Source organism: Thalassophryne amazonica, chromosome 2, assembly GCF_902500255.1.
Source record: "Thalassophryne amazonica chromosome 2, fThaAma1.1, whole genome shotgun sequence".
Taxonomy (NCBI): domain Eukaryota; kingdom Metazoa; phylum Chordata; class Actinopteri; order Batrachoidiformes; family Batrachoididae; genus Thalassophryne; species Thalassophryne amazonica.
In genome coordinates this window covers 69212380-69234749 of record NC_047104.1, presented here as the reverse complement: position 1 = coordinate 69234749, position 22370 = coordinate 69212380, and the positions used below count along the sequence as shown (strand labels likewise).

At 44.9% G+C, this 22370-nt stretch overlaps 1 protein-coding gene across 1 annotated transcript in view; it reads right to left on the bottom strand.

Annotated features, from left to right (window-relative positions):
• LOC117525460 (E3 ubiquitin-protein ligase AMFR-like) overlaps positions 1-22370 on the bottom strand; it is a 59962-nt gene that overhangs the window by 16800 nt on the left and 20792 nt on the right. The window contains exons 5-7 of the mRNA XM_034187307.1: positions 15255-15407; positions 12856-12896; positions 1222-1354 (exon numbers count right to left, since the gene is read on the bottom strand). Coding sequence (XP_034043198.1) covers positions 1222-1354; positions 12856-12896; positions 15255-15407 — 327 coding nt within the window. The remainder of the gene's footprint in view (positions 1-1221; positions 1355-12855; positions 12897-15254; positions 15408-22370) is intronic.

The following is a 22370-nucleotide window of genomic DNA, read 5'->3' as shown; positions in this document are numbered from 1 at the left end:
GCGGGAAAGGCAGAAATCTATCATTTCTCATTTTGATGAGTCGTAGTATCACCACCGAACACAGTGGTCCAAAATAAAGGCGTTCACCTGGATTAAGGTTGAATATATGTGAAGGACAATGAATTATTTTTCTGCATAACCTTCATCTTCAAATCAATAAATGAGCCCTTGCCATCTGTGAATGTTGCCATTAGTGTCACAGAAGAGGTCACATCAATTAGGATGAAAATGTTGCACCATGGGGCGGTACGTTGGCTTAGTGGTTAGCACTGATGCCTCACAGCAAGAAGGTCGTGGGATCACTTCCCCAGTATGGCGTTTGCATGTTCTCCTCATGTCTGCGTGGGTTTCCTCCGGGTGCTCCGGCTTCGTCCCACACCCAAAGACATGCAGGTTAGGTGTAATGTAAACTTTAAATTGTCCGGAGTGAGTGCAGGTGTGAATGTGTTTGTCTGTCTTTGTGGCCATGCGACAGACTGGCGTCCTGTCCAGGGTGTACCCTACCTCATGCCCTATGACTGCTGGGATAGGCTCCAGCACCCCTGTGACCACTGATTGGACTAAGTCAGTACAGAAAATGGATGGATGGATATTTCACCATGGGATAAAAGTGAGCAATCACATTAATGGGACAGCCCCTTTCACACATGCACCTTACAGGTAATGTTTCTACCAATTATTGGGACAGTTGATTGTGGGAACACAGATAAAATGGAAACACTGTGGCTCTTGATGTCCATATACACTAGTAATATTTCTGGAGAAACAGATGTGAGAATATAACACACTGTACAAGGCACACTCAATTGACGAGTACTTATTGAATTTTGCGCTATGTTACACTAAACTAAAATTACTACAGCTTGGATTTCAATAGCTTCCATGTCTGCAAATGTAATGACGTCCTTCCAATATTACCTAATTATGGATTAGACACATTAAAATACTGAAATGCTCACTTCTAATGGTTGAAAGCAATGATGCTGACGACTGAGACTTTTGACAGTTCTGTTGAAGGCATTAGGTTTGGTTTGCTTTTCTTCATACTTTCTTTCAAGGAAATGCAATAAAATTTCCTGACAAAAATGAGTCATTAAATGTTTAAAAATAATTAAATGATCTTAGCCTATTTTTATTCATAATGTACATTGGTCCAAGATAGCCATTTAAAACACACAAACACAAAAAATCCACTGACTAGAGAGACACTCTGTTTCTTACCAACATGTGGATATGGTGCATGAGGTCCAGAAACAGCATCGCTAGCTCCATGATGAAATCAGTGTAGTAGACATATGTTCCCTTGCTCTCCCAGGTCCCTCGATGGTTCAGATCCCAGAGATGGACAGAATACCTGAAAGAGAGTACGCACACCTTGAATAGTATAGAAGACCCAGACAGTGTTTTGACAGAAAACTAATGAGCAACACTCTTATTTTGTAGGGAGATTGTAACCTAGAAAAAGAGTATAAAAACATATACACTGAGCAAAAATATAAATGCAGCATTTTTGTTTTTGTTCCCATTTTTCACAAGCTGAACTCAAAGATGTAAAACATTTTCTATATACACAAAAGACCTATTTATCTCAAATATTGTTCACGAATCTGTCTAAATCTGTGTTAGTGAGCACTTCTCTTTTGCCAAGATAATCCATTCCACCTCACAGGTATGGCATATCAAGATGCTGATTAGACACCATGATGATTGCACAGGTGTGCCTTAGGCTGGCCACAATAAAAGGCCATTCTGAAATGTACAGTTTTATCACACAGCACAATGTCACAGATGTCACACATTTTGAGGGACTGTGCAATTGGCATGCTGACAACAGGAGAGGCCACCACAGCTGTTGCCAGTGAATTGAATGTTCATTTCTCTACCATAAGCCGTCTCCAAAGGTGTTTCAGAGAATTTGGTAGTACATCGAACCGGCCTCACAACCACAGAGCATGTATAACCACACCAGCCCCCCATATCCAGCATGTTCACCTTCAAGATCATCTGCTGCAACAATCGGTTCGCAGAACCAAAGCATTTCTACACAAACTGCCAGAAACCATCTCAGTGAAGCTCATCTGCATGCTCGTTGTCCTCATCGGGGTCTCGACCTTACTGCAGTTCATTGTTTAACCGACTTGAGTGGGAAAATGCTCACATTCAATGGCATCAGGATTGAATGGCCAAGCCACATTCTGCACGTGTTACAACAGTGTGGCTTCGTAGTAAAAGAGTGCAGGTGCTAGACTGGCCTGCCTGCAGTCCAGACCTGTCGCCCATTGAAAATGTGTGGCGCATTATGAAGCGCAAAATACGACAACGGAGACCCTGAACTGTTGAACAACTGAAGTCGTACATCAAGCAAAAATGGGAAAGAATTCCACCTACAAAGCTTCAACAATTAGTGTCCTCAGTTCCAAAACACTTATTGAGTGTTGTTAGAAGGTGATGTAACACAGTGATAAACATACCACTATCTCAGCTTTTTTGAAACGTGTTGCAGGCATCCATTTCAAAATGAGTAAATATTTGCACAAAAACAATAAGGTTTATCAGTTTGAACATTAAATATCTTGTCTTTGTGATGTATTCAATTGAATATAGGTTGAAAAGGATTTGCAAATCATTGTGTTTTTTATTTACATTTTACACAACATCCCAACTTAATTGGAATTGGGGTTGTACAAAAATTGAAAATTAATTTAGATAAGTGGAAATTGTTGAACCTTACTCTATGGGGTAAAATTAACACTGTTAAAATGTTGGTTGCTCCTCAATTTAATTATATATCAATGATGATACCAATAACAACAGGTAACATCCTTTTTAAATTATATAATTTATTAATTACAGAATTTCTTTGGAATGGTAAAAAAAAAAGCAAGAATTGGAATAACAAAACTCACATCTTTGAGGGAATGTGGAGGTCTGGCTCTTCCGGACCTGGAATTATATAATCTTGCATTTGAAATGAATAAATTATCTAATCATTGGAAAAACAAGCAACCGGATGTAGGGTGGATTTCAGTAACTTGAGAAGGAAATTGCAGCCCTGTTTAATATTATTCAATTGCTTTCCCAAAAATCTACAAATTCAATACAACAGAACCCAATCATATAACACTCACAGTGGGCATGGGCAAAAAGACATAAAATAATACAAATTTCTCAGTACAAACAGATCTATTCTTCAGTATGGAATAATCCTTTAGTGCGTATTGAAAAATCTCCCTTTCTGTGGCAGAAATGGCTTGAACAAGGGGTGCACAAAATAGAACATCTATATAGAGAGGATAATGTCATGTAATTTAACATGAAAAGAGAAACATTTAATTTGGTTGATAAAGGGGATTTCTGGAAATATTTACAGATTAGGAGTAGTGTGAGCTCAGTATTTGGTTTAAATCAGATACAGAAAGAGAGTACATTACAGGATTGGTTGACTCGGCCAGATACTCAGCAAACTGCATCAATGTTTTATAAGAAGCTTTTGGGTAATCAATAGGGGTGTAACGATACACAAAAATCATGGTTCTGTACGTACCTTGGTTCTGAGGTCACGGTTCGGTTCATTTTCGGCACAGTATGGGAACAAAATGCAAAGCCTAAATTTTCTTTTGTTTAAACCAACAATTTATTGTAACATTATACAAACAGGAAAATAAAATAATTGCAAAGTGCTGCCTGATAAGTTAAATAAAACGCCCTTAAATAATCGACAAATGTATGAAATATTATAAAAAAATACATTCCTCGTAAATAGCTTTTAACAAAACCTTTCTGTTGTGAAAGTGTAGGAACACGGACCCACAACAGGGGGCGCAAATGAACGGACAATGGAGGTAGCCAAATAACAACACTTTACTGTTGTGACAAAAAGCACAACAAACACAACAGATTACAACAATAGACAAGAAGTCAATTCACACAATGCGTCACGTGGGCAGGCTCGAAGATAAGAGACGTCTGTCCAAAGCAGAACCGGAACCACACGATTTCCTCCGCCACCGAACCCCGGGAATACTGGAGCCGCCAAGTCCCGAACTCCCAGGTGGCCACTGCCTCCGCGTGTCGGATCTGGTACTGCTGGCGAGGAACAAAAACAGTTAAAGGTGGGTGCGTGTGCACCCAGCAACCCGTATGGCGGGAAAACCACCTCCTCCTCTCGTCGGAAGAATGTCTGCTATTTCACGCACAAAAGTAACAAAGTGTTAATGTTGACAAAAGACAACACAGTCGGCTGAGAACAGTACCTTCAAGGTAGAGCGATATCTCGGCAAAGAGGTGGAGATGTCGTCCTGCTGATATACCACTGCTGATCAGATGATTGGTGACAGCTGTCATAGGCGATAAGTGACAGCTGTCACCCCGGCTGCTCCTGTGAGGCGGCAGCGCCCTCTGGTGCCTGGAGCCCGCACTCCAGACAGGGCGCCCTCTGGTGGTGATGGGCCAGCAGTACCTCCTCTTCAGCGGCCCAGACAACAGGACCCCCCCCCCAACGGGCGCCTCCTGGCGCCCGACCAGGCTTGTCCGGGTGGCGGCGGTAGAAATCGGCCAGGAGGGCCGGGTCCAGGATGAAGCTTCTCTTCACCCAGGAGCGTTCTTCGGGTCCGTACCCCTCCCAGTCCACCAAATACTGGAAGCCCCGGCCCATCCTACGGACATCCAAGAGCCGGCGCACAGTCCAAGCCGGCTCGCCATCGATGATCCGGGCAGGAGGCGGCGCCGGACCCGGAGCACAGAGGGGTGAGGTGTGATGGGGTTTTATCCGGGACACATGGAAAACAGGATGGATCCGCAGTGAGGCCGGAAGCTGAAGCCTCACTGCGGCTGGACTGATGACCTTAAGGATCCTGAAGGGACCGATGTAACGGTCCTGTAGTTTGGGGGAGTCCACTTTCAGGGGAATGTCCTTGGTGGACAACCACACCTCCTGCCCTGGCCGATACGCAGGGGCCGGGATCCGCCGACGGTCTGCATGGGCTTTTGCCCTCGTCCGGGCCTTTAGCAAAGCAGAACGGGCGGCGCGCCACACCCGACGGCACTTCCGCAGGTGGGCCTGGACCGAGGGCACACCGACCTCTCCCTCAACCACCGGAAACAATGGGGGCTGATACCCCAGACACACCTCAAAAGGGGAGAGGCCGGTGGCTGAAGACACCTGGCTGTTATGGGCATACTCGATCAAGGCCAAATGGGTACTCCAGGCCGCCGGGTGCGCGGCCGTCACGCAGCGCAGGGCCTGTTCCACCTCCTGATTGACCTGTTCTGCTTGCCCGTTGGTCTGAGGATGATACCCGGACGAGAGACTCACCGTGGCCCCCAGTTCCCGGCAGAAGCTCCTCCAGACTTGCGAGGAGAACTAGGGACCGCGATCGGAGACGATGTCTGTTGGAATCCCATGCAGCCGGATGACGTGGTGGACCAGGAGGTCCGCTGTCTCCTGGGCAGTCGGGAGCTTCGGGAGGGCCACGAAGTGGGCCGCCTTGGAGAATCGGTCCACTATCGTGAGGATGGTGGTGTTGCCCTGGGATGGCGGGAGGCCCGTGACAAAATCCAGGCCGATGTGGGACCAGGGGCGATGAGGCACAGGCAGTGGCTGGAGCAGTCCCGATGCCCTGCGGTGGTCAGCCTTGCCCCTGGCGCAGGTGGTGCAGGCCTGGATATAATCCCGGACGTCGGCCTCCAGGGACGCCCACCAGAAGCGCTACCGGACAACTGCCACGGTCCTACGCACCCCTGGATGACAGGAGAACTTGGAACCGTGACAGAAGTCCAGGACTGCAGCCCTGGCCTCTGGTGGAACGTAAAGTTTGTTCTTCGGCCCAGTTCCGGGATCCGGGCTCCGTGCCAGGGCCTCCCGGACGGTTTTCTCTACGTCCCAGGTGAGGGTGGCCACGATAGCGGACTCCGGGATGATAGGTTCCGGTGGATCCGACAACTCCGTTTTGACTTCGTCTTCATGCACCCGGGACAAGGCATCCGATCTCTGGTTTTTGGTCCCGGGACGGTAGGTGATCCGGAAGTCAAAACGGCCGAAGAACAGTGACCAGCGGGCTTGCCTGGGGTTCAGCCGCTTGGCGGTCCTGATATACTCCAGGTTCCTGTGGTCAGTGAAAACCGTGAATGGCACGGACGTTCCCTCCAACAGATGTCTCCACTCTTCAAGAGCCTCTTTCACAGCAAGGAGTTCTCGATTGCCGACGTCATAGTTCCGTTCGGCCGGGGTCAACCTGCGGGAAAAATAGGCACACGGGTGAAGGACCTTATCGGCCTTTCCGCTCTGGGATAGCACGGCTCCTATTCCTGAGTCCGAGGCGTCCACTTCAACCACAAACTGGCGACTAGGATCGGGCTGCACCAGAAGAGGTGCAGACGAGAAGCGCCGTTTCAACTCCTTGAACGCGGCATCGCACCGATCCGACCAGGTGAAGGGGACTTTTGGAGAGGTCAGGGCTGTCAGGGGGCTAACTACCTGACTGTAGCCCTTAATGAACCTCCTGCTATTTCACGCACAAAAGTAACAAAGTGTTAATGTTGACAAAAGACAACACAGTCGGCTGAGAACAGTACCTTCAAGGTAGAGCGATATCTCGGCAAAGAGGTGGAGATGTCGTCCTGCTGATATACCACTGCTGATCAGATGATTGGTGACAGCTGTCATAGGCGATAAGTGACAGCTGTCACCCCGGCTGCTCCTGTGAGGCGGCAGCGCCCTCTGGTGCCTGGAGCCCGCACTCCAGACAGGGCGCCCTCTGGTGGTGATGGGCCAGCAGTACCTCCTCTTCAGCGGCCCAGACAACAGGACCCCCCCCTCAACGGGCGCCTCCTGGCGCCCGACCAGGCTTGTCCGGGTGGCGGCGGTAGAAATCGGCCAGGAGGGCCGGGTCCAGGATGAAGCTTCTCTTCACCCAGGAGCGTTCTTCGGGTCCGTACCCCTCCCAGTCCACCAAATGGCACGGACGTTCCCTCCAACAGATGTCTCCACTCTTCAAGAGCCTCTTTCACAGCAAGGAGTTCTCGATTGCCGACGTCATAGTTCCGTTCGGCCGGGGTCAACCTGCGGGAAAAATAGGCACACGGGTGAAGGACCTTATCGGCCTTTCCGCTCTGGGATAGCACGGCTCCTATCCCTGAGTCCGAGGCGTCCACTTCAACCACAAACTGGCGACTAGGATCGGGCTGCACCAGAAGAGGTGCAGACGAGAAGCGCCGTTTCAACTCCTTGAACGCGGCATCGCACCGATCCGACCAGGTGAAGGGGACTTTTGGAGAGGTCAGGGCTGTCAGGGGGCTAACTACCTGACTGTAGCCCTTAATGAACCTCCTGTAGAAATTTGCAAAGCCGAGGAACTGTTGCAGCTTCCTACGGCTGGTGGGTTGGGGCCAGTCTCTCACCGCTGCAACCTTGGCCGGATCAGGAGCGACGGAGTTGGGGGAGATGATAAACCCCAGGAAGGACAAAGAGGTGCGGTGAAACTCACACTTCTCGCCCTTCACAAACAGCCGGTTCTCCAACAACCGCTGCAGGACCTGACGTACATGCCGGACATGAGTCTCAGGATCCGGAGAAAAGATGAGTATATCGTCTAGATATACGAAGACGAATCGGTGCAGGAAATCCCGCAAGACATCATTAACTAATGCTTGGAACGTCGCGGGGGCGTTTGTGAGGCCGAACGGCATGACCAGGTACTCAAAGTGACCTAAGGGGGTGTTAAATGCCGTCTTCCACTCGTCTCCCTTCCGGATCCGAACCAGGTGATACGCATTTCTAAGATCTAGCTTAGTGAATATCTGGGCTCCATGCAGGGGCGTGAACACTGAATCCAACAAGGGCAACGGGTATCGATTACAAACCGTGATTTCGTTCAGCCCCCTATAATCAATGCATGGCCGAAGTCCGCCGTCTTTTTTACCCACAAAAAAGAAACCTGCACCCATCGGGGAGGTGGAATTCCGGATCAACCCGGCGGCTAAAGAGTCCCGGATGTAGGTCTCCATTGATTCGCGCTCAGGTCGTGAGAGGTTGTACAGCCTGCTGGACGGGAACTCAACGCCTGGAACCAAATCAATGGCACAATCGTACGGACGGTGGGGGGGAAGGGTGAGCGCCAGATCCTTACTGAACACTTCCACAAGGTCATGGTACTCCCCCGGCACCGTCCCAAGATTGGGCGGGACTCTGACCTCCTCCTTAGCCTGGGAACCGGGAGGAACCGAGGAACCTAAACATACCCGATGGCAGGTTTCGCTCCACTGAACCACTACCCCGGACGGCCAATCGATCCAGGGATTGTGTTTTAACATCCAAGGGAACCCGAGAATCACACGGGAGGTGGCAGGAGTCACAAAAAACTCGATCTCCTCCCGGTGGTTCCCTGACACCACCAGAGTTACTGGTGGTGTCTTATGTGTGATTAGAGGGAGTAGGGAGCCATGTAGTGCCCGCACCTGCACAGGCGAGGTAAGCGCCACCAGAGGGAGCCCTGCCTCCCTGGCCCATCTGCTGTCTAACAGATTCCCTTCAGAGCCCGTGTCCACCAGTGCTGGGGCCTTCAGGATTAAATCCTCATAAAGGATTGTAACTGGGAGTCGTGTGGCGATATGGGTATGTCCCACGTGAATGTTTTGGCCCACCCCTAACCCAGTTTCTAGGGGCGGGCGTTGGTATTTAACCGCTCGGGGCAGTTCCTCACTTGATGCTCTATTGAGCCACAAACAAAGCACGCTCCGCGGACCAGCCTCCTCTGTCTATCTGGTGGCCTAAATGTGGCCCTGCTCGTGTCCATAGCTTCATCAGCAGGGGGAGCTGTAACCACACGGAGCGTAGAGGCCGTGGAGCGTGGGGAGGGCGAAACTCGGTCGGAACCGGAAGGGAGAGGGACGGCGCGTGCCCGGCCACGCCCTTCGTCTCGCTCTGCGGTTAAGGAGGACGTTCTGCTCGGTCATTAGATCCAACCGAGCCGTAAAAGCAGTGAGGATTCGCTGCAACTCACCGATCATTCCTCCTGCAGACGCCTGTGCGCCCTGTTCTTCCATTGGCCGTTCAACAGCCGGTTGACGCCCCTCGGGGTCCATGACGTTGGCCGAGATATCCTGTTGTGAAAGTGTAGGAACACGGACCCACAACAGGGGGCGCAAATGAACGGACAATGGAGGTAGCCAAATAACAACACTTTATTGTTGTGACAAAAAGCACAACAAACACAACAGATTACAACAATAGACAAGAAGTCAATTCACACAATGTGTCACGTGGGCAGGCTCGAAGATAAGAGACGTCTGTCCAAAGCAGAACCGGAACTACATGATTTCCTCCGCCACCGAACCCCGGGAATACTGGAGCCGCCAAGTCCCGAACTCCCAGGTGGCCACTGCCTCCGCGTGTCGGATCTGGTACTGCTGGCGAGGAACAAAAACAGTTAAAGGTGGGTGCGTGTGCACCCAGCAACCCGTATGGCGGGAAAACCACCTCCTCCTCTCGTCGGAAGAATGTCTGCTATTTCACGCACAAAAGTAACAAAGTGTTAATGTTGACAAAAGACAACACAGTCGGCTGAGAACAGTACCTTCAAGGTAGAGCGATATCTCGGCAAAGAGGTGGAGATGTCGTCCTGCTGATATACCACTGCTGATCAGATGATTGGTGACAGCTGTCATCACCCGGCTGCTCCTGTGAGGCGGCAGCGCCCTCTGGTGCCTGGAGCCCGCACTCCACACAGGGCGCCCTCTGGTGGTGATGGGCCAGCAGTACCTCCTCTTCAGCGGCCCACACAACACTTTCCACAAGTAAAGAGCAGTACAACAGTTCCAGCATGAAACTCTGTTAAATTTTATTCAACCTTCATATTTTTTTGACAGAAAAATTAACTTGTCCAAAACTGTCACACTATAAGGGATTTAAAAAAAAAAGAGAATTAATGTTAAAGAATCCCTTTACTTTTGTACAATTTATTTTATTTTCTATCTCTTTCTATTAACTGTTTGTTTAATGCTTATTAATATAGCTAAGTTTTGAAACCATTGTGGGAGAGGCAAAAAAGCGAGTAAAACCATCTTTAAAATATTTTCTTGGTTTGTTTATTTATTCTGCCATTAAAATTGGCCGTCACTTATTAAAATAAAATAACTTCTCAAGGCCAGGGCTTCTCCAAGTCTGGGGACTATTTAGTCAAAGCGCAGCAAACAAGGTCAGTGGGCTGAATGAGTCCGAGTGAGGAGGATTGTAGATATCCCTCTGCTCAGTGCTTTCAGGCTGCTGCAGCGGAGGAGGGGGAGACTTGCTGCCACTCGGTGACAACAGAGACTTTCACTTTCAGTTGCCAAACATCATCATCAAACATTGTTGCTAGTTGCTTTTGAGAAAATAAGTCATCAAGAGGGTTTGGAAAGTCGCCAGATTTAGCGAGAAAGTTGCTAAATTGTCAACACTGAATGTAAACACACGCAACGCGAACACATCTGTGCACAGCCCTGTACCGAACCGAACGCCCCTTACCAAAACGGTTCAATACAAATACATACCGTTATACCCTTAGTAATCAAGGTGCACTTTGTAATGGCTTAAGATTGATCTGGCAAAGGGATTTACAAATTGAAATTAGCAAAGAAAGGTGGAGCAATATAATTTCAAATATAGGCTGGGCAACTAGAGATGCCAGAAGCAAGTTTATCCTTTACAAAGTGATACATCGATATTATTTTACACCATCAAAGCTGTTCAAAATGGGACTACTTCAAAGTAATGTTTTTTGGAAATGTGGCATAGATATAGCACGTACCTTCACTGTCTCTGGGAATGTCCATTGGTCTTTTCACTTTGGACAGAGGTCATTAAAAACCTGGAAAAATGGACTGGGATAACTATTCCAGCAGTACCACAATTGTGCCTGTTGAAAGATAAGTCCTTCCTGCCCCCTTCACCTACGAAAGAAGTGTTTTGATGGCTGCATTTATAGTGGCTACCAAATCAATCCTACGGATTTGGAAGAGCCCCCACAGGCCTAAACTTGAGGACTGGATTACACTGATGTCAGAGACTGTGGCCTATGAGGCGTTCATCTACAAAATACATAAGGCCCATGACAAAACCAGCAAAATGTGGATATACGTATTTCATGTCATTTCTTAAAGAACAAGACTCTGCTGTCATCAAAATACCATGATTGTGCCATTGATTATTTTACACATTACATATTCTGTTTTTTAAACTTTTTATTTGTTTTACTTTGTTGGATCATTATAATGTGTTAGTTGTGTGAAAAAGGAAAATTACTAAAAACTTGAATGACAAAAAAATAAAAATAAAAAAGAAATCACACTTCTCAGCCACCCTGGGAAAGCGTATGCCAGGGTACTAGAGAAGAGACTTCGACCATTAGTTGAACCTCAGATTCCAGAGGACCAATGCGGGTTCTGTCCTGCTCATGTAACAGTGGACAAGCTCTTTACCCTCACAAGGATATTAGAAGGGTCTTGGGAGTATGACAAGCCAGTCTACATGTGTTTTGTGGTCTTGGAAAAGGCGTGCGACCAGGTACCTTGAGGTGTTCTGTGGGAGGGTGCAAGGAGTATGGGGTACCCTTAACCATTGCAATGCGCAATCTGGCCTCTATATGAGCAAATTAGAAAATGTGTCCGCATTCTCGGAATTACATTGGCCCCATTTCCAGTGGTTGTTAAGACTCCTCCAGGGCTGCCGCTTGTCACCAATCCAGTTTGTGATGTTCATGAATGGGATTATAAGGTGCTGTCAGGGACCGGGCGGTGTCCAGTTTGGTGACCTCAGCATTGCATCTCTGCTTTTTGAGGGTGATGTGGTTCTGTTGGCTTAAACAAGCAGTGGCCTCTGATGTGCACCGTGCAAGTTCGAGGCCAAAAGTGAAGTGACTGGGATAAGAATCAGCACCTTCAAACCTGAGGCCGCAGTGCTCTGTTGGAAAATGGTGGACTGTCCCTCTGGGTCAGGGGAGAGTTACTGCCCAGGTGGAGGAGTTCAAGTATCTCAGCGACTTGTTCACAAGTGGGGGTAAGTTGGAGAGTAAGATTGATAGGCGGACTGGGTCATTTTCGACTGGGGCAGAATCTGACATTTTACAGACACTGTACCAGACCGTTGTAGTGAAGAAAAAGCTGAGCCAAAAAGAGAGACTCACAATTTCCGAGCCGATTTATGCGCCTATCCTCACCTATGGTCATGAAGTTTGGGTAATGAGCAAAAGAATAAGGTCGTGGATATAAGCAGCAGAAATGAGATTCCTCCATCAGGTACCTGGGTTTCAACCCCTGGACAGGGTAAGATGCTTGACTATCCGGGAGGGACTTTGAGTAGAGCCGCTGCTTCTTCGCAACAAAAGGAGCCAGCTGAGGTGGGTTGGGCATGTGGTGAGGATGTCCCCTGGTCTTCTCCCCAAGAAGGTCTTCCATGCTTGGCCAAATGGGAGGAGGCCCTGCAGAAGACCAAGGACGTGGGGGGGATTATATTTCCCAGATGGATTGTGAACACCTCAGGATCACTCAGGCAGAGTTACAGGACTTTGACAAGGATAGGGAGTGTGGTATGGGGTGCTTGGTCTGCTGTAACCACAGCCCAGACACAGATAACCGGTAGAAAATGATTGAGTCAATGAATGAATATAGCTGACTGGTTGATTGACTGTATGATTACCATCCAGGACCCAAGGCAGTTTTGTGGTGTCGTGAGCGCGGTGAAGTACAGCACCAGTGCATGCGCACAGACCTGACTTGATATTGTACATTTAAATAATCTGTTGCATGTGCATTTTCTTAAATGTATGCATTTTCATTAACTGTATGTACATGCATTTGGAATGAGGCCTTGATTGGACTTACCGCATGATGACATGTCCAGTGCGTACAGTCACCAGCAGACACTAGTGAAAAGAGCACATATGTGAATGTAACAGGACTGTCTACTATCCACACAGAAAAACTCACAAATGCAACATTACAATGAAATAAGAAGCCAATAATTTGAACTGCAAATAATTCAGAAACTGATGTCTACATGTGAAGTATTTGCATCTGGTAAAAGAGTCATTCCATGTTTTTCTTAAGTTTAATGAAACAGGACATTCATAGCAAGGTGGCAGCTCATGCAGTTGCGCACCCAGAATATCCTTTCTTCTCACCAAGTATGACCACGTTCCACTGCTCTTGAGGAAGCTTAGAAAGCCCCACACTGCAGTAGCCCTGCTCTATGAGGTCTACAAATGTGGAAGTGAGCACATCTCTGTGGAAGGTCAGCATACAGAGGGAGTTGCAGGTGCTGTGGCAAACTGCTCGCTTATCATGGTGTCAGGTAACGCCTATTGCAACGTGTGTTAGGAGGGTTATTCAATTCATTTTATTTATATCGTGCCAAATCCCAACAGAGCTGCCCCAAAGCTCTTCAAACGGTTAAGGTATAACCTTACCAACCTCCCTGAACAAGCACATAGGCAGTGGTAAGAAAAAAGAAAAAAAAAAAAAAAAAAAAAACTCGCTCAGGCGTTCTTGAGGAAGAAACATCAAGCAGACCACAGTGGGAAGGGTGACCCACTGCTTAGCCCATTCTAAAAGTTATAACCAGTTACACAATAAAGCATGATAGTGCACGGTCCCGACAAGGTCCAAGATTAGTCCCATATCCCTGCCACTGAGAGCAGTGGCACTTCTGGCTGTCACTGTAGTCATCTTTCATACTAGGTCTCTATGGAGAATCCTTGGGTACTATACCACTGAAATGATCTGTGTCAAATGTTGAGGACCAAAGCAACTGGAAAAAGCTGAAGACAGACCTCCATATCACTTGGCAACAATAGACAGATGGTTACTTTTTTGTAGATGGGGCTCAACCAGTCCTTTGCATGGGTAGGCGCCAATTAGGATGGAGGGCAATTCTCTAATGTGGTGGAGATAACAATTTGCTGTACTAGTGCATAGACCTAATCTAAAATATAAAAATCCCAAATGATAGACACGCCGGCTTGTGGTAACAAGAAACAGAAATTAAGGGGAAACAGGTTTGGTCAGTTCTTTGCTGTTTCGTCTGTTTTTTGGTCACATTCTTGTCTACGGAGCTCCCCCTAGAACTTGGCAGTATGTAGGTCACAAAACCTTTGTAAAAAAACAAAACAAAAAACCTCACTGCTCCCCCCAATGTGCATTTGTTTTTATGCAACCCATGTCAAGAAAGCAACAATCCACAGAAATACAGAGATCAGATTTAGTTCAGGTGGATTTCTGTTTCCCACTCACACTCTGCATCTCTCTGCCTGTCTCATGTGTGCAATCGCACGCTTCCCCCCCCCACTTGTTTCTCTCTTTCAGGACGTACGTAAACAACCGGTGAGGAAATATAATGTCATGCTTTCATGGTGAACTCAGCTCACAATTGTCCCCCGGCAGCAGAAACACAGGTCTATCATGCTGTTTTTCCTCTTTCTCATTTACTCCGACAGCGTTTCTTTGTTTTGTTTTTTGTGTTTTGATTTTTGCTTTTTCCGCTGGCTCTGTCATGACTATGATCATGTAAGAAATAAAGCCTTTGTTGGCTTGTTCTTATAGCCACTAGCTTGCCCATGCCTCAACAGGGTAGCATGTATGTGTTGTTGTAGTGCCGGTAAGCAGTTTGTGTTCTTCCATGAGACCCAAGACTCTCGGTCACACAACTCCGGGCGAGTGTTTTTGACGTTACTGGTTTTCTGCTACGAGAGCCCTGGTGGGAGAAAGAAAGCTCCCATTCTCCCCATAATAAGTCATTTAACCATTACAATTACTCCTAAACTGTAAAATTAAGGTCAAAATGTTACGTAGTTCCCCTTCAAGATATTAAAGGGGTCATATTACACATATTTTACCAACTTCCAACAAATGATGACAAAGTGAGAGAGAATCCAAAACATCAAAAATACTGTAAAAATTTCCAAATATAGAATGAACAAACATACTTTAGACTGGGTAACTGATTGTAATTTTTACACAGTTAATGTCAGTTAATTATCTATATAGCTAATTACTACATTCATGTTAACTGAATAATTATTTAACAAAAAGAATCAGATAAAGTGCACATTATTTATTATTATTCTACCATTTCACAATAGATTGTTAATTCTGTGCATTTTTATTCTGTGCACATTGTGTCTAGATGCCAGAGTACGTTGCTTTAAATAATGTATAGGCTCCATACAGTGTCATAGATTTTTTCTTCTGTAGAACTTTATCCAGTTGTGGCTGATGGTTCTCACCTCTGCTGCCATAAAGGAGAGTGTGTGCATGCCATGGGAGGCGCCCAGCAGACCACAGACCACAGCTAGGCCACAGCAGTCCAGCAGCAGGGAGAACAGCAGACAAAGAACTCGCACATGGTTGTTCGTAGGAGTTGAAGGGGAAAATGACAGCTGTGAAGGAGAAACAATATCACATATGTAATACATGCTTATGTTTAAAATCAATTCTGCCACTGTCCATGACAATGCCTTAATGTTTTGAGTTTTTCTGCCCTATCCTTCCAGGTTAAGCAATATTAATGATCTGTGATAAGACTACCAAGGAAGGAAAACTGTTGAAGTGGAGAATCGCATACTAGTCATCCACAGACGGAGAGGACAGTGGATCCAGTGGGAACAATAATAACAATGAGATACAGCAGGCTGTCACTCTCCTGGACATCAAACTGCAAAAGTTGCAGAGTGCTCTGTCCACACTTGTCTTTTTTTTCCCTCCTCCAAGGAGCCATGACAGGCTTTTTTATTATTACTTATTTATAATTATTTTATTTTATTATCATTTGCAGGGCTTAGCCTTCTGTGAATACAGTCTGGGAGTGTGCCATGTACGCAGACTACTATTTTTGGCCCCATTTTCATCACCAGTCTATGTGGCATTCGGCCCACATTCAGGCGACATGTGCCAACATGTCATTAGTACCAATTCAGTAAGTTTCCAACTGATAAATTGTGGCTAATTTGCCTGTTTTGTCTTGATTTTGTGTATAGAACTACAGTGTCTTGTGAAAGTGTTCGGCCCCTTGGTATTTCACACATTTTAATTTGTTAATGTCATTTCAAATACAAAAAGTAAATCAGGCTTCTCAGTATAAAAATTTCTAAAATTATCTTCCTTAAACTCAAACTCAATGCAAATCTCTACAACTTGATATAAATTAATTAAAAATATAAAAGCCAAGATGATGGGTTGCATAAGTAATGGGTCCTTTTGGTATATGTAAATGATCAGTTTTATTGCCAGTTTTCTTCAGACAAGTCAGGGGATGGATACATCAACAGAAGACATATTTGCTGTTTCGCAGTTGTGAATCTCACGCCATCTCGTGGTCCATGACTCACACGAGAGGTCAGTTTCAGCAGAGTTCCAGTGTTGCTGACCAAACGGTCCCCCCTTAAAAATCGGTCCGCCCTGCGTCGTTCGATGCGGTTCACAGATTATCACCTCGTTTCTGCTTCAAACTGCACTCCAGTCATCATCTATCTCAGCGACAGATATCTGAAGCTTTTGTACAACAATCATTTCCGCATAAATTCAGCATTATTTTATCATAAAAGATGGAGGAAGCAATCAGAACACTGCAGCCACACAACCTGCTAGCTGATGCATCATTTTCTACTAAAATTGGAGCAACTTTAACTTTTGACCCCTGTACAAACTGAAACTAACATTTGTCACCATTTTTGCCCATAACTCCAGAACATTCTGTCACAGATAGTCCAAACTATACCTTTTTGGAATCGTTATAATCAGACAAATAATGTGATATAGTTTTCAACATGACTGGAGCATCTTTACATTTTGACCTCTGTGTAATTCTTCACTGACCCCTAGCTGGCTACAGCTACCACCCTGTGATGGTTATCAAACATTTTTGTGTAGCCCATGGTACACTGAGGCTGGATTCTAAGTGTTGTTTGATCACCTTCAGTGTTACCAATCAGGTCAAAATTGACGACTGGCTCCTGGCCTAAAATGCCTCCTCAGATCACTGGCCTGCTGCATGGAAGCAACAGCCCTGTGTGAAGGAACTTTTTATTCCCCTTGTGTTTCAATCTGGTGGCTGCAACTTGTCTAGGTGGCAATATTTTTCCATCATTGCATAAATGCACCTCCTGTGGTGGTTGGCTGGAATGTGCGTCCCCACTAGTCAAGCTACCTGGCCAAAATAACTGCACAGATGGCACCCTCACCGTTTTCATTCTGTTCATCATGGAGGTTGACAATCACGTCCTCCACACTATTACCTCCACCATCATGATCCTTCAGAGATTCAGGTTTTAGACAAAAAGAGGAGGGCATTCAAACTTTGGATGCTGTAGCTCCTCTGAAAAAGAGAGCTTTAAATCAGAAGTGCCTGACTCCGTGGTATAACTCACAAACTCGCAGCTTAAAGCAGATAACCCGTAAGATGGAGAGGAAATGGCGTCTAATTTAGAAGATCTTCACTTAGCCTGGAAAAAGAGACTGTTGCTCTATAAAAAAGCCCTCCGTAAAGCTAGGACATCTTACTACTCATCACTAATTGAAGAAAATAAGAACAACCCCAGGTTTATAATTAGCTATCTTAGCTAATTATAGGCCAATCTCCAACCTTCCTTTTCTCTCAAAAATTCTTGAAAGGGTAGTTGTAAAACAGCTAACTGATCATCTGCAGAGGAATGGTCTATTTGAAGAGTTTCAGTCAGGTTTTAGAATTCATCATAGTACAGAAACAGCATTAGTGAAGGTTACAAATGATCTTCTTATGGCCTCGGACAGTGGACTCATCTCTGTGCTTGTTCTGTTAGACCTCAGTGCTGCTTTTGATACTGTTGACCATAAAATTTTATTACAGAGATTAGAGCATGCCATAGGTATTAAAGGCACTGCGCTGCGGTGGTTTGAATCATATTTATCTAATAGATTACAATTTGTTCATGTAAATGGGGAATCTTCTTCACAGACTAATGTTAATTATGGAGTTCCACAAGGTTCTGTGCTTCACTTTATACATGCTTCCCTTAGGCAGTGTTATTAAACGGCATTGCTTAAATTTTCATTGTTACGCAGATGATACCCAGCTTTATCTATCCATGAAGCCAGAGGACACACACCAATTAGCTAAACTGCAGGATTGTCTCACAGACATAAAGACATGGATGACCTCTAATTTTCTACTTTTAAACTCAGATAAAACTGAAGTTATTGTACTTGGCCCCACAAATCTTAGAAACATGGTGTCTAACCAGATCCTTACTCTGGATGGCATTACCCTGACCTCTAGTAATACTGTGAGAAATCTTGGAGTCATTTTTGATCAGGATATGTCATTCAAAGCGCATATTAAACAAATATGTAGGACTGCTTTTTTGCATTTACGCAATATCTCTAAAATTAGAAAGGTCTTGTCTCAGAGTGATGCTGAAAAACTAATTCATGCATTTATGTCCTCTAGGCTGGACTATTGTAATTCATTATTATCAGGTTGTCCTAAAAGTTCCCTGAAAAGCCTTCAGTTAATTCAAAATGCTGCAGCTAGAGTACTAACGGGGACTAGAAGGAGAGAGCATATCTCACCCATATTGGCCTCTCTTCATTGGCTTCCTGTTAATTCTAGAATAGAATTTAAAATTCTTCTTCTTACTTATAAGGTTTTGAATAATCAGGTCCCATCTTATCTTAGGGACCTCATAGTACCATATCACCCCAATAGAGCGCTTCGCTCTCAGACTGCAGGCTTACTTGTAGTTCCTAGGGTTTGTAAGAGTAGAATGGGAGGCAGAGCCTTCAGCTTTCAATCAATCAATCAATCAATCAACTTTTTTCTTGTATAGCGCCAAATCACAACAAACAGTTGCCCCAAGGCGCTCCACATTGCAAGGCAAGGCCATACAATAATTATGAAACACAGTCTACGTCTAAAGCAACATAACCAAGGGATGGTCCAGGGTCACCCGATCCAGCCCTAACTATAAGCCTTAGCGAAAAGGAAAGTTTTAAGCCTAATCTTAAAAGTAGAGAGGGTATCTGTCTCCCTGATCTGAATTGGGAGCTGGTTCCACAGGAGAGGAGCCTGAAAGCTGAAGGCTCTGCCTCCCATTCTACTCTTACAAACCCTAGGAACTACAAGTAAGCCCGCAGTCTGAGAGCGAAGCGCTCTAATGGGGTAATATGGTACTATGAGGTCCCTAAGATAAGATGGGACCTGATTATTCAAAACCTTATAAGTAAGAAGAAGAATTTTAAATTCTATTCTAGCATTAACAGGAAGCCAATGAAGGGAGGCCAACACGGGTGAGATATGCTCTCTCCTGCTAGTCCCCGTCAGTACTCTAGCTGCAGCATTCTGAACCAACTGAAGGCTTTTTAGGGAACTTTTAGGACAACCTGATAATAATGAATTACAATAGTCCAGCCTAGAGGAAACAAATGCATGAATTAGTTTTTCAGCATCACTCTGAGACAAGACCTTTCTGATTTTAGAGATATTGCGTAAATGCAAAAAGGCAGTCCTACATATTTGTTTAATATGCGCTTTGAATGACATATCCTGATCAAAAATAACTCCAAGATTTCTCACAGTATTACCAGAGATCAGGGAAATGCCATCCAGAGTAACGATCTGGTTAGACACCATGCTTCTAAGATTTGTGGGGCCAAGTACAATAACTTCAGTTTTATCTGAGTTTAAAAGCAGGAAATTAGAGGTCATCCATGTCTTTATGTCTGTAAGACAATCCTGCAGTTTAGCTAATTGGTGCGTATCCTCTGGCTTCATGGATAGATAAAGCTGGGTATCATCTGCGTAACAATGAAAATTTAAGCAATACCGTCTAATAATACTGCCCAAGGGAAGCATGTATAAAGTGAATAAAATTGGTCCTAGCACAGAACCTTGTGGAACTCCATAATTAACTTTAGTCTGTGAAGAAGATTCCCCATTTACATGAACAAACTGTAATCTATTAGACAAATATGATTCAAACCACCGCAGCGCAATGCCTTTAATACCTATGACATGCTCTAATCTCTGTAATAAAATTTTATGGTCAACAGTATCAAAAGCAGCACTGAGGTCCAACAGAACAAGCACAGAGATAAGTCCACTGTCCGAAGCCATAAGAAGATCATTTGTAACCTTCACTAATGCTGTTTCTGTACTATGATGAATTCTAAAACCTGACTGAAACTCTTCAAATAGACCATTCCTCTGCAGGTGATCAGTTAGCTGTTTTACAACTACCCTCTCAAGAATCTTTGAGAGAAAAGGAAGGTTGGAGATTGGCCTATAATTAGCTAAGATAGCTGGGTCAAGTGATGGCTTTTTAAGTAATGGTTTAATTACTGCCACCTTAAAGGCCTGTGGTACATAACCAACTAACAAAGATAGATTGATCATATTTAAGATTGAAGCATTAAATAATGGTAGAACTTCCTTGAGCAGCCTGGCAGGAATGGGGTCTAATAAGCATGTTGATGGTTTGGATGAAGTAACTAATGAAAATAACTCAGACAGAACAATCGGAGAGAAAGAGTCTAACCAAATACCGGCATCACTGAAAGCAGCCAAAGATAACGATACATCTTTGGGATGGTTATGAGTAATTTTTTCTCTAATAGTCAAAATTTTGTTAGCAAAGAAAGTCATGAAGTCATTACTAGTTAAAGTTAATGGAATACTCAGCTCAATAGAGCTCTGACTCTTTGTCAGCCTGGCTACAGTGCTGAAAAGAAACCTGGGGTTGTTCTTATTTTCTTCAATTAGTGATGAGTAGAAAGATGTCCTAGCTTCACGAAGGGCTTTCTTATAGAGCAACAAACTCTTTTTCCAGGCTAAGTGAAGATCTTCTAAATTAGTGAGACGCCATTTCCTCTCCAACTTACGGGTTATCTGCTTTAAGCTACGAGTTTGTGAGTTATACCACGGAGTCAGACACTTCTGATTTAAAGCTCTCTTTTTCAGAGGAGCTACAGCATCCAAAGTTGTCTTCAATGAGGATGTAAAACTATTGACAAGATACTCTAACTCCCTTACAGAGTTTAGGTAGCTACTCTGCTCTGTGTTGGTATATGACATTAGAGAACATAAAGAAGGAATCATATCCTTAAACCTAGTTACAGCGCTTTCTGAAAGACTTCTAGTGTAATGAAACTTATTCCCCACTGCAGGGTAGTCCATCAGGGTAAATGTAAATGTTATTAAAAAATGATCAGACAAAAGGGAGTTTTCAGGGAATACTGTTAAGTCTTCTATTTCCATACCATAAGTCAGAACAAGATCTAAAATATGATTAAAGTGGTGGGTGGACTCATTTACTTTTTGAGCAAAGCCGATAGAGTCTAATAATAGATTAAATGCAGTGTTGAGGCTGTCATTCTCAGCATCTGTGTGGATGTTAAAGTCGCCCACTATAATTATCTTATCTGAGCTAAGCACTAAGTCAGACAAAAGGTCTGAAAATTCACAGAGAAACTCACAGTAACGACCAGGTGGACGATAGATAATAACAAATAAAACTGGTTTTTGGGACTTCCAATTTGGATGGACAAGACTAAGATACAAGCTTTCAAATGAATTAAAGCTCTGTCTAGGTTTTTGATTAATTAATAAGCTGGAATGGAAGATTGCTGCTAATCCTCCGCCCCGGCCCGTGCTACGAGCATTCTGACAGTTAGTGTGACTCGGGGGTGTTGACTCATTTAAACTAACATATTCATCCTGCTGTAACCAAGTTTCTGTTAGGCAGAATAAATCAATACGTTGATCAATTATTATATCATTTACCAACAGGGACTTAGAAGAAAGAGACCTAATGTTTAATAGACCACATTTAACTGTTTTAGTCTGTGGTGCAATTGAAGGTGCTATATTATTTTTTCTTTTTGAATTTTTATGCTTAAATAGATTTTTGCTAGTTATTGGTGGTCTGGGAGCAGGCACCGTCTCTATGGGGATGGGGCAACGAGGGGATGGCAGGGGGAGAGAAGCTGCAGAGAGGTGTATAAGACCACAGCTCTGCCTCCTGGTCCCAACGCTAGACAGTCACAGTTTGGAGGATCCCAAAAAATTGGCCAGATTTCTAGAAATGAGAGCTGCTCCCTCTAAAGTGGGATGGATGCCGTCTCTCCTAACAAGACCAGGTTTTCCCCAGAAGCTTTGCCAATTATCAATGAAGCCCACCTCATTTTTTGGACACCACTCAGACAGCCAGCAATTCAAGGAGAACATGCGGCTAAACATGTCACTCCCGGTCTGATTGGGGAGGGGCCCAGAGAAAACAACAGAGTCCGACATTGTTTTTGCAAAGTTACACACCGATTCAATGTTAATTTTAGTGACCTCCGATTGGCGTAACCGAGTGTCATTACTGCCG